The following is a 13,306-nucleotide window of genomic DNA, read 5'->3' on the forward strand; positions in this document are numbered from 1 at the left end:
GCCAGCTGAAGCTTCCGAGTCGTCTTCAAAGGATATTTCGCCCCGCGCCCCCCCCATTTCCCCCAAATATTAACCCATTAACAAACTTCAGGACTGTTTCCAATTGTTACTGGAGATGAATGCCGCGCCTTGGAGACTTCAGGCCAATCTTGATGTCTTGGCAACTCTAACAGAGGTGATCAGGAACGAATTGCGTGCAGTGGGGTGGCTGCAATGCCTGTTGCACACAGAGACAGATCAGGGCGTTCCTCCTGTCCTGCACGGGGCCACGCCTGTAGCTCAAGTTGCCTGATCGCTCACAACACGCGAAGAAGCGGCTAGTCCTGGTCTGGTTATCTTGCTTGCCGCTTCTTCCCCTGCAGAGTCTCCCTTCCAACCGCCACAACGCAGGCGGGGCGAGCCTCCCGCACCCAACTCTTCTTGATCTACAAGCTTTCCTCGGGAGCGCGGCGCCGGTTCCAGTGCCAAGTGCCCAAGGTAGGCACTGGAGTGGAGTGCGTGCCATGCAGCCTGACAACATTCTCTAAGCTGCTGGCAAACAAGAGGAGCGTTTTCAGCCAGCGGCAGCAGTGGTTTTCCGGCCACCTGGTAGCTGGCAGCAAACAAGAGGGAGTGAGACACACCGCCGCTGCACGGCACAGCGCTCCACAGCAGCCGAGCGGTCTCCGCGGCGTAAGTGTGCCTGCGTGTGTGTGTTTGCTTGTGTGCCTGTTGTCCCTCCCGGCAGCCTATTGGCTGGGGTCTGTTGACGTCACAATTTGGAGTTCCTATAAGCGCCCCTAAACATAACGGGCTCTGGACAAATTCTAGGCAGCCAGCGCTGCTTGCAAAGCGCACGGGAGGTGTCCAGAGGGATCAGCGCACGGGAGCAACCAAATGCCCCCGTTGGAGAGTCTGCTCTGCTTTCAAGGCTGCATGAGGCTCCCAGTCCCGCCAAGACCCGCGTCCGCTTGCCAAGCTTGGATCTTCTCCAGCGTGCCTGGAGCAACTGAGATCAGGGTGCCTGCAAAGGTTAAGTGGCCGGGGACTTCGGAGGCGTCACATTCAAAGCGCTGCTGGAAGCCGAGCCTCCGCGCAGCGCAACTGCAAGCCGATTTGCTCGGACTTGCTTGCGGGGCAGAGGAGAGCGGAACTTTCTGAACTGCCGAGAGCTATGGAAACGACTCTCCCCGCCAGCACTATGTCCCTCATGCCGAGCACAAACGGCAGCTCCGGCAACACATCCACCGTTTCGGAAGAGAGCTGGATGGTGGGCCTGGGAATCGTCATGTCCCTGCTTGTGCTGGCCATCGTCTTTGGCAACGTGCTGGTGATCACTGCCATCGCCAGATTCCAGAGGCTGCAGACGGTTACCAACTACTTCATCACTTCCCTGGCTTGTGCGGACCTCCTGATGGGGCTGGCGGTGGTCCCTTTCGGTGCCAGCCACATAATCGAGCGCACGTGGAAGTTCGGAATCTTCTGGTGCGAGTTTTGGACCTCAATCGACGTGTTGTGCGTCACAGCCAGCATTGAGACTCTCTGCGTCATTGCCGTGGACAGGTACTTTGCCATCACTTCCCCCTTCAAGTATCAAAGCCTCTTGACCAAGAATAAAGCCAGGATGGTCATCCTGTTAGTCTGGATCATTTCTATCCTGACATCTTTCTTGCCTATCCATATGCATTGGTACAGAGCCACCGATGACAAGGCCCGTGAGTGCTACAGTAATGAGACCTGCTGTGACTTCTTCACCAACCATGGCTATGCCATCATTTCTTCCATCATCTCCTTCTACCTACCTTTGGTGGTCATGATTTTTGTCTATGCCAGGGTCTTCCAGGTTGCCCGAAAGCAGCTAAAGAAGATAGACCGATGCGAAGGGCGGTTCCATCAGCAAAATTCTCAGCAGGAGCAGAATGCGGGAAGGGCAGGTCACCGGAAAACATCCAAGTTTTGCTTGAAGGAGCACAAAGCTCTAAAAACCCTGGGCATTATTATGGGTGTCTTCACATTGTGTTGGCTCCCCTTCTTCATCATCAACATTGTATATGTAATCTACGGAAATTTCATTCCCAAATCTGTGTACATCTCTTTGAACTGGGTGGGATATGCCAATTCTTTCTTCAACCCCTTAATCTATTGCCGAAGTCCAGACTTCAGGTATGCTTTTCAGGAGATCCTCTGCATCCGGAAGTCTGCCTTGAAAATGTACGCCAATGGATATTCTAACAGCAATGGGAAGAGTGACTTTAATGGGGATCACAATGGCTATCATATGGGACAAGAGAAGGCTAGCAAATTGCTCTGTGAAGAAGGAGACGCCCCTACTGGGGAAGAGTGTGTGCATTGTAAAGGTATTGTGCCGCATGGTAGGACTGAATCCCAGGGGACTGAACATAACACAGATTATTCATTTATAGCATGATCACCATTCTTGCCATATGACACTTAAGCAAGGAACAGAATGTAGTAACTGTACAGCTACTAAAATTTAGCAAAGGTTTACCCAATATATGGGAAGCATCCTGCTCTAGTTTATGAGCAGGCTGTTGCAGGTATTTCAGGAAGGACTCTCTCTCTCTCTCTCTCTCTCTCTCTCTCTCTCTCTCTCTCTCTCTCTCCATATGTGAGTCTTTTCTTCCACTGAGAGTTCATGCACTGTAGGGGCTGACCACCCAGGAAGGAATTTATTATTGTGACATGGTGTTACTATGCTCATCTACCTCACAGATATAGAAATAATGCTGAACTGAACTGCTGCCCTAAAAGGGAAATCATTAACTCAGTAATGAATATTGTGTTATTGATGGTTCCTATTTGCATTGGAAGATGACAGCATTAAGGATTTGCTTTACAGCAAGAAATTAGGGCTGCTTGTACAGTTCTTGGGAATACTGTAATGTAAAGTGTTTACTTTTTATATTATTCATAGTGACTGAGTTGCTTGAATGTTTTCTTCACTGCTGATGACTATTCCAAGACCCCAGTCCTTTTCATACAGAAAGTCCACTCTATAGGAATGCGTTCACGTATAGCCTCTGAAATTCTGATCAATGCCAGATCTTTGTTGATATTAGCACAATGAACATCCCTTTCAACTCCCCTTCATTTTAAATCTATATTTATTTTTCAGCCGCACAACCCTGATGTTATCTCATTTTAATTAGCCAGCATTACTTAAATCTTAGATGTTTATGTGGTTGTGCAATTGAGGCTGTGCATGGTGTTGGTTTGTCGCTAAACCAATCCACCCACACTGCCAATTTATTAGATTGTCCCCATGCTGATAGTTGCGGGTGTCCTGTACTTGGGCTCATTCTTCCATTTTTAGAATCTTAGCAGATGGGAAGGCATGATCTTAAATGCCAGGGAACTAGTGAGGATTAAGCCTCATTACTGTAAAATCTTTAACCCAAACTTGTCACTGCAGTTGAAGATGATAGCAAGAGGCTGGAGGGAAATGTTGAGTTTAATTTGTGCCACAATATGGAATCATGAGTTGGTTCCAAGAGCAGAAGGGTTATGTCACCTGCTCCACCAATGGTTTCATTTGTCCTCCTCTGACTTCTAGTCCAGCAATGACAGGAAGGTAAACGGTATTTATTGCTCAGAGCAGCTCTCTGCTGGTTTTGGATCAACAAGTAAGTTAGCAAGCAGTTCCCATTTATGGTCCCCTGGTAACTGTTTAAGTTTATGGAGTGATTTTAAAGACATTTAAACTGTAATCAAGACAGTAAACATCTCCTTCCACAAATGCCACTGTTTCTGTTTGGCTAAAACATAGTCCACTAAGACCCGCAGGCAATGAATTCTGAAATAAAAATAGAATTGATCTGGGTCATTATATTATTTTTTAATTGTTAAATGAGTACCCAGTGTGCTTGATGTTCTACCTTGTCTCTGCCTGAAGGGGTTTAGGCTAAATAAAGGGTGTATGTAGTATAGGAGTTCATTGAGTTGTGTAGCCATTTCCCTTTACTCTTGCACTCCCCTCCCCCACTACACAATGTCCCTTTTGCCTCAGTAAAGACAACCTTCATTTTCTACAGCTTTTTGGGAGAAGCAACTTAGCCATAAATTGTTCTCTGGTATGTGTGGCATTGTACAAAAATAATCTACACGGATGCCTTTTTGAACAACTCTGCTCGGATTGCTGAGGGCTGAAAGGATTTTGCCATGGCCAGCTTGTTGTCAATTTCCATGTCAATTAAACTAGTCCTCAGTTCTTGATCTGAGTACTCATTGTGCCACTCATGTAGAAACCTTCCCACAGAATTTCCCAACCAATAGGATTGTACAGAAATGTTCTTCAAAAACCCTTTCGCTGTCAAACTTGGAGCTGAGACAGACTTACTAAGAAGACTTGCTGGGAATGCAAGAATTCCCAGGCGATCGGGCAAGGCAACCCTGGGATCGGCTCTGATCCTAGCGCTACACATTAGCAGCCCTACCCTGGTTTGGCTGTGCGAGCTCGGATTGGACTGCTTGTGTGTACAGCCGCAGTGGTTTTTATTTCGACCATTATTGTGAGTGACTTATTCTCCCTGATACCTTCCAACCAGTTTTGTGGGCATGAATGAGGTGTGTGGTGTGTGCAAAGGATTGGGCCAGCGCACATTGCCATTGTGCTGCTGTGTCAGTGGCTGTGTGTGTTTTCCCCCCTTCCATTGCAGGGTATGATGCAGCTGTATGTCATGTAGAACAACTCTGTCTGTGTAATAGACTTTTTGTTTCGGATCCCTCCCTTGGCACAGGGCTCCCTCGTCTGGCAATCAAAGCCAAGCTTCTACCTTTTTAAAATTTGAAGATGCACTTAGAAGGGTGGAGGGGAGAGGCAGAGGGTGGAGACATGTTTGAGTTGATTTAGAAGGCTAGTTGCAACAAAGCTGGTGACTCATTAAGCATGCATTTAAAAAGGAGTGAGCATTTCTAGACACTCATTGCAACAGTTTCTAGACATTCTCTATCAAATATAGTTTCTATGCAATACTGAGGGCTTGAGAGGAAAACCTCTAAGTTATATCTGGTGAAAGACTGGTTGAATTTTAAAAGTGTCACAGAAAAAATGACTCCATTCAAGTTTTAGTGCTAGAAGTCATCCCAGCTGTTAAAATTCTATTTGCTTATAAACTGGTTAGTCTTAGAGAGGAAGATTTAGTATGCCTTCCATAGATCTGGCAACACTGAAATGCTGAGTCAGCCCCCTGTTTTTGGCCTGGTCATGATTTGCCTCTTGTCCGGTTTGTTAGGTAATTTTTCTGACATTTCAGCCTTTCTTTGCTTCTTCTGGGTTTGCTTCATATTGGCTGCCAGTTCTCCAGGAAAGCTGATACCCAGACATGAGATGACAGGTGCAGGAAAGAGGAGAGTCGAGGGCGGGAGAGGGTGTGTGTGGAAAGCAAGAGCTGGCTCCTTTGCAGGACAGCCAAAGAAAAAGTCAAGCTATAACCTCAGGGTCTCAATCATATCATGATGCAGGAACAAACTTGCAGATGATCCAGCCACTCATTGGCATTTTAAATCTCTCTCTCTCTCTCTCTCTCTCTCTCTCTCTCTCTCTCTCTCTCTCTCTCATCTTTTTCAGAGCATGATTGATAAGGGGATGTGAAAGTTCCTATGATAAAACATAGCAGAGAACAGAATGCATTTTGCATCCTCTACAAGCCAATGGCACATTTTACATTTCTGTTTGCCTTCTTTGCGTGTTTTCCACGCAGAAGGTCCCAGATTCATACCCTGGTATCTCCAGATAGGACTGAAAAAGACTCTTGCCTGAAATATTGGAGAGCCGCTGCCAGTCACTGTAGACCATACTAAGCTTGATGGACCAATGGTCTGACTCTGAAAGGAAAGATCTGAAAGGAAAGGATTCTCCATCTACCTGAAATAAATGTTTGAGTAACAGGTCAGCATCTGGGGTACTCTGTTCTAGTTAATTCAAAGTGGTTTTACTTGGCTCTCTTGTTATCAAAGAGACCCTGTTAACACAAAACTGTTTAATAACTGTGTTAACTTGGTTGCATTTGTCCAGGTTTTTTGTTGTTGCTTGAAATAGTGAATAGTAGTAGCCAATAATGGACTCATGCTGTGGGCAGCTAATTAAGAAAATTTTCATCAGCCTGTGAGGATTTCTGTAGCTTCCTAGAACAGTGTCTTGATGGGGAAAACACTGGGAAAGAAAGAGCAACTTACAAGTTCAGAATTTCTGTAGGCCCATATACCCCAACTTCAAAGCACTTTATATAAATATTTAATTTTGTTTATTGTCGGAAGCAGTATAATTTTTGGCAGAGGGTTGCTAAAGACTTTTTTTAAGGTTGTAAAGTAGTGAGAATCGGTAGTGGGTGGGTGGGATTTGTATTTTGATATGAAATTAGTATTTGCTGTCTTTCAGTTAGGATAATTGGTGATATTGTCTGCAGGCCAGACAACTCAATTGGATGGGGGGCGGGGGACAGTTTTCAAAGCAGGAACTTTACAAATGAACTATTTGTTCTCAAAATGTGTTGAGACTGCCTAACTTTGTTTTGTACAAATTAAAGCACTGGTTAACTTTCTGTGGTTTACCACTTCAGTTTTTCCTTTGCAAATAGCACAATACCTGTGTGACTGGTGTATCTTTATTAGTTATATGCTTGATGGGCATATTATTGTGGCTGAAAATCAGAACAAGACTCCTGCCTGACTGTCTCCATTGTCTGAACCGGTAAAAGATCTGCTGAGTCTATCGAAGATGCTGCTTGCAGAACATGCAGTGTGTTTTGTTCTTTCAGGGATCTCTTCCTCCCACTCTCTGAGAACAACTAAATACTTAGCCTTGCAGTTTGCAAACATCATTCTCCCAGTCGTCTTCCCCGTACTATAATGCACCTTCATAACCCTTTCAACTTGTGCCCTGTCATGCTTGAGATTTGTTTTTACTCAGGCAAGTTATTAAGGGAATCAAAAGCCCCGCCCTTCCTGAAGCCAGATGTAAGAGGAAGGACGTGTTGCTGCAGGCCTTGGAGGGGAAATTGTGCAGGGGAAACTGCCTGACAACCTTCAGTTTGGAGACAGCTGTCAAGTACATTTTAAGGAGCAAATTCGGAACTCAGCTATGTGTTTGAAAAGGGGAAGGCAAATGTGCAGACAAACAGTAATAGGTAATCACCTGCATCTTCTTATCTATCATGATAGATAAAAAAATAAACAAGTTGATCACAAAACAACGACAACAACCTCTCACTAAATTTAATGGAACTTACTCCTGAGTAGATGCACGTAGGATTGCAGTTTTGAAAGAAAGACTAAGGTCAGACTGGATGTGATGTGAGAATCCTGTGATTGGAACTCTCAATACCTTTTTCAAGATCCAGCCAGGGGGTCCTGACCCTTCCCCCTGCAACCCCCAAGTATTGCTCCCCCAAAGTTGCTGTGAGCCATAGAGGAAACACTCAAGGGTACATAAATGGTGTCTTTAAGTTTTCCCATCTGTGGCTAATAACAGCTTGTGGGGCTGACACTTAATTTGGGCAATCAGCATGGGACAAATGTTGAAACCCCTCTCCCTCAAGCCGCAATCCAAATCCACCCCGCAGCAGGTTTTTTGTTTTTTTTAAAAGAAAGAGCGTCCAGTCACAGAAACTCCACATCATGTCTGATTTGGTCCTAAAAGAGGACAAACCCCTAATTCACTATGAGCATGTGCCTTATTTAACATATTGAGGACAACATAAAATTTATAGGAGAGAACTCTAGGATAGTTGGGAGAAGCAAGCTAAATTTGAATAACTTGATTGCAGAAGGTTAGGTTTTTAGAAGAAAAGCTGCAGAAGAAGAAAAATGATTGGATAGTTATTAAATATCTAAGTATTTCAATACTTAGGAGAAGTGAGCATAGATTGAAGGAGCATTTTCCCTAGCAGCATTTTGCATGCTATATTCTAGTTGCTTTGTTGCTGTTTTTTGGCCATCAGCCATGCTTAAACAGAAAGCATTTTTCTTTTGATTGACACTGGTGGTAGCCTCTCCTCAGAATGGTCCATTATGAGGTCCTGAGAAGATCTAGTTTACAGTTTCACCTCAGTACAAAGCTTGTCCCATTTCAGGGAATACGTGGAATAATGACGCTGGAAGGGTACACAATTGAAAATAGTTGCCAGATCGACAAACACATTTGCTCTCCAGATAAACATTAACAGGCTGTCCTAGCACAGTGAAACCTGACCCAGGGTAAGACTTGGGGACTTGGGAAAACCAGGGGCTGTTTGTTAATGAAGTCTACACAGCACAAGGATTTAGATACAGGATACTGGCATACTGGACGGCACATACCTTGAAATGTAAGCATGTTACTCTCTGTCCATATCTTGAGGTGCCCTAAAGAAGTCTAGCTCATATTTGTGATTAAAAGTGTTCTTGTCAGTCTTTATTAATTTAAAGACAACTACAACTTGTGACATATGTCTTTAACATGTACAATTTTACAATGTGCTGGCTCTCCTTTCTGTGGCCCATGTATTTTATGGGGCTGCTTGTGGTAGCCAGCGTGAGAGAGCCAGCGTGGTGTAGTGGTTAGAGTGCTGGACTAGGACCGGGGAGACCCGAGTTCAAATCCCCATTCAGCCATGAAACTAGCTGGGTGACTCTGGGCCAGTCACTTCTCTCTCAGCCTAACCTACTCCACAGGGTTGTTGTGAGGAGAAACTTAAGTATGTAGTACACCGCTCTGGGCTCCATGGAGGAAGAGCGGGATATAAATGTAATAATAATAATAATAATCATCATCATCATCATCATCATCATGACTTGTCCCCTTAGCTAAGCAGGGCCCACCCTGGTTGCATATGAATGGGAAACTTGATGTGTGAACACTGCAAGATATTCCCCTTAGGGAATGGAGCCGCTCTAGGAAGAGCATCTAGGTTCCATGTTCCCTCCCTGGCAGGATCTCCAAGATAGGGCTGAGAGAGATACCTGCCGGCAACCCTAGAGAAGCTGCTGCCAGTCTGTGTAGACAATACTGAGTGAGATGGAACAATGGTCTGACTCAGTATATGGCGACTTCCTATGTCCCTATGTCTCTAATCAGGGTTGGATGAAAGGATTCTTACGTGCTTTGGGAAACCACATTTTCTAATGTACAAATATCCATACAGGCTGCAGTCCTGTGTTCATTTACTTGGGAGTAAGTCACAGTGAGTAAAGGGCAACTCACTTCTAAGTTCACATTCATAGGATCGGGCTGCACTTGATATTAAAACACACAAGGCCTTCTCCCACACCTGAAACCAACCAACACAGCAGAAGCCAAGTGAACGTGATCTTCATGTCAGACAGTTGAAATTACCTTGCAACTAGGAACATGATAATATCTCCTTTGACATGAGATAAATTAACCATCACCAAGTTCTTCACTGCAGGAAAACAAAACAAAACAAAGGAGTATAGTGCAGGGAGCAAGAGAGACAAATCCACAACCTTTGGCCCACAATGTCTGGCATTTAATTATACTATTGCTGTGGCCAAAAGTTGCATAGAAAGCCCTCTGTAATAGCATAATAATCAGTGCAGTCAAAGTTGGAATTTGAAAACAAGTGAAGTTGAAATAGTTGCTGATGAGAGGCACTTGGGGCCACTCATCTGCATTGGTACTGTACTATTTGTTTGTTTGTTTGTTTACTAATTAGTAGTAGTGATTAGTACTTGGGGCCACTTATCTCATATGGTGCTGCAGTGTACTATATCGGCTATCCTAATAGTCAGATGACAAATGAAGTAACCACCTTGCTTAAGCTAAGCAGATCTACGTCTGGTCAGTCCCTGGATAGGTGGTCATTTATGAACACCATCTTTGCTACCTTCCATTCCATTTTGGAAGAAAGATGGAATATAAATGTAAAAAAGAAGAAGTCCAGAATAAGTCTATAAGAAGAGATTGTACAAAGTGAAGATGAAAAATTCTGGAACCTTGTTCCTTGTGTGTGCACAGCAAAGATGTGATCTGCAGACACACCATCCCTTCTGATGTACACAGGGTCAGTTCTGTGTTTTCTGGTAAATTCATACCATGAGAGTAGTCATGAACCTTGTCTCTGGGCCTTCTGTAACTGACTGCCAGACAAGCATTATTGTGACACATAAAACCTGTGCATATAGTCAAACTGGGTAGACACATGTGGAGGGAGGAATGGGATTCTCATTGCTTCCCCTTCTCCTGGCCTTCACTTGTTGCTTGTAACGTCTGTACAGGTTCCCAAGAACATACAACTCCATGTGAGAAGTTCAATTTGTGGAGGCCCTGTAGATCTCATCTTCAGAGCCAACACCTGCTGGGGTGTACTCACATAGTCCTCTATGCAGAAATTACAATCCAAGCATGGCGGGGTCTTGGGGCAGGGCCAGCAGGTGTAATCCTGCTCCTCCACCTCCATTTCTACCAGATGGACCACTTACTATACATTTCTACCCAGAATGACCATTTAAACGGGGCTGTGGTTTACTGCAGTTGCATGGATGACTTCACAGATCTTTTGGATGGAAGGTCTGCCTTGTGCATGCCTGACTCCTTAGCTGTTGATGTGTGACAGTGAACTCTGATTAGATCATTGGGCACATAGAAATATTTCAAATGAATGTTGTCTTCCTGCTGCTGATAAATCACATAACATAGTTTCATAACATAGTGCACCATTTTAAACTCCCTGAATCATGGTTTGTTGATATTTATGGAAGTGTCCATATCAGGAGCAGTTCGTTCCTCTTCCTTCAAAGCTGACATGAGATATGATCAGCTGATGCATCAGCAAGAGGCAAGTTTGTCCTGTCAGCATATTAGATGCTGACCTTTCATTTAGGATCAATTTACAGGGGCAACTTTTTGTGCTACTCTACTTAACTGCTGTAGTGCTGAAAAGCTGAGATTCCGTTCACAGCTCCTGCAATTCAAGGTGGACCTTGTATGATCTCATTGACTTCGTTGATTGTTCATATAGAAGTTATCTCCTGATTTCACAGACCTTAACTCAGGCATACAATCAATTGAATAGAATATCAGTCACACCCACTGAAGTTTTTGTAAAAACAATTGAATGCTCTAAGAGGTTGTTGATAGAAGTGAGTGTGCGTGCGTGTGTATGACGTGTGTGTGTGTATGTGTGTGTGTGTGTATACACACACACACACACACACACACACACAAATCACAAGGGACATATTGCAAGCTACATGTGTCCAGTCAGGCTGCTGAGCCCAACCCCTCTGGCAGCTGCATCTCCTGATTCCAGAGAATACTCACTTGAAGTATGAGGGTGAAGCAGTGTCAAGGTTACTTCAGAAGCAGCCTCCATGCTGAGCAAAGTACTTCTGACATACTAAAGGGAGAAACCCTTGTGCATAAATTCAGCCCTTGCACACACCTACAGGGGCTTTTGGACATGAATTTATAGGGGATTTCAAAAGGTGTAGCAGAAAGGATTGGAATTCAAATTGTTTGTGCTGTCATTTACTACAGGTACATGTGACAGTCTCTTTTGTCTTACATGGTTTCTATGGATTATAATTCAAAGGTCAAGTCTCAATAAAATGCCAAGAAATCTGGTTAGGTGTGCATTTCAGTTTTGGACACCTGAATAGTAACTATGAGAGTTCATAGAATGTGGAGATATGGACAGAAACAATGGAATGGATAGCGCTGGTAACCAGAAGTTCTTGATTCCAGGATGAAATTTTAAAAGATGGTTTAAAAAATCCTGCTGTCTTCCAGTTCTTTGATTTATGTGTACGTTGTTTTACTTCCTATAGTGGACATGTTTTTGCTATTACATGAAAAAAAACACCCAACAGAAAGCTAAGATCTTGCTCCCAGCATCATTCTAGTTCTTGCCTCTATTTGTTACAGCTGCCTAGATTTTCTGAGCTGGCACTGAACAACCTGGCATCTAGGAAAACCTTTCTTCATCTGTTTGTTGTGTTATCCTTCTTTCCCCTTCAGGACTGCTTCTGTGTCTCAGAGACACAGAATGTTCACATTCTCTTCATATCTACTTTCCTTCGTCATCTGTCCAGTGTGATTCCCTTTATTAGTGTGACTTATCCAGTCCTAGTGAGATCAGTTCCTAGGACAATCTGTTCATTCCCCCATATCAGACTCACCCAGCGCTGCCCCCAACCCCTCTCATGGCACACCCAAGGTATACTGTATCTTTGCTAGGTTGTCAAGCTGCCATTCGGACTCTCTGACCATAACGTGCATTTCTCAAATGTTTAAGTATAGTGTCCTAAGTAAAATCTCATGTGCCAAGCCATCTGCTATGCAAAGCATGTGCTAAATAATGAACTGCCCATTCTGGAGCCACATTGTCATGATGCCTTGAGCACCAGCTCAAAACAGGTGCTTAAAGGCGCTTTCCAGATTAGCCGCTCAACAGCGGCAAAATGCTTCCGTTCAGGCAAATCACATTCAGAAATGTAAATAGCAAAGCGCCCAGAAAGGGGAGCAGTCTCATGAAAACTAAGAACCCGAAAAAACAGCAACTTTTAAAGGCCAGATATACAATGTTATAGCACTATATCTCAGCGATTAAATCTGAAACAAGGCATTGGAAATGTGAATGGCACCCTGCTGTCAGCATAGGGACTGCAGTGTCACAACACAGGAAGTGTGGAAGCACACTTCAGAGATACGCTGTGACCCCGTTGCAGGGTCTAATGTGGAAAGTGCCAAGCAGAGGTTGAGATCTCTGAAAATCTCTTCCTTGAGAAGCATTAAAAAACGACGTTTTAAACTCTTTCGGCTGAATCTGTGGTTCTCTGGATTTAGGAGCCTATTTCTAAAAAGGAAAGATCATTTATAGGATCTGATCTACAAATGTCTCCCAGTTGCACTATAAGAGGTCTGCTATCTGATCTGCAACAGAACTCTGGTCCACCTAGTATTTGCCTAAGTTCTCCATGTTATCTTGAAGTATTTGCATTCAAATTTCCAGTCAGTGGGAAGCCATCCTTCTCCCAAACAGTAGTATTGCTTGCTGTCGATTTTGGTTTTGTCACCCCAACAGGTGGAGGGGAAAGTTGTGCACCCCGCCCACCAGTAACCCAGACACCAGATGCATCTCACCAAACAGTGAGCTTCTTCTCATGAGCAGTGAGAAGAGTTCCAGAGCAGACTACGTGAAAAGTGGGTTAAACCTACCTTCCCCGCAGATGATCTATGTGCCATTGCTTGGCGCACTCCCCGCATGCCCAGGCAACAGCGAGGGTTGGGGTTGGGATGTGTTATCCCTGCCCCCGGAAAGTGTGCAGTGCGTTATGGGGATCCCACTTCCCCTCCTGGGCTCCCTACAGT

The 13,306-nt window shown here is 44.4% G+C and overlaps 1 protein-coding gene across 8 annotated transcripts in view; it reads left to right on the plus strand.

The window, feature by feature from the left end:
* The first annotated feature begins 822 nt into the window (after window positions 1-822).
* ADRB2 (adrenoceptor beta 2) overlaps window positions 823-13,306 on the plus strand; it is a 128,557-nt gene continuing 116,073 nt past the window's right edge. For 4 of the 8 annotated variants that reach the window (XM_053298037.1, XM_053298042.1, XM_053298038.1 and 1 more), the window contains exon 1: window positions 823-2,351. In XM_053298037.1, coding sequence (XP_053154012.1) covers window positions 1,154-2,351 — 1,198 coding nt within the window. In that variant the 5' untranslated portion in view covers window positions 823-1,153. Of the gene's footprint in view, window positions 2,352-5,566; window positions 6,540-13,306 lie in introns of those variants that run through there. The other 4 variants (XM_053298039.1, XM_053298043.1, XM_053298041.1 and 1 more) reach the window with 2 other exon arrangements.

Source organism: Hemicordylus capensis, chromosome 2, assembly GCF_027244095.1.
Source record: "Hemicordylus capensis ecotype Gifberg chromosome 2, rHemCap1.1.pri, whole genome shotgun sequence".
Lineage (NCBI taxonomy): Eukaryota > Metazoa > Chordata > Lepidosauria > Squamata > Cordylidae > Hemicordylus > Hemicordylus capensis.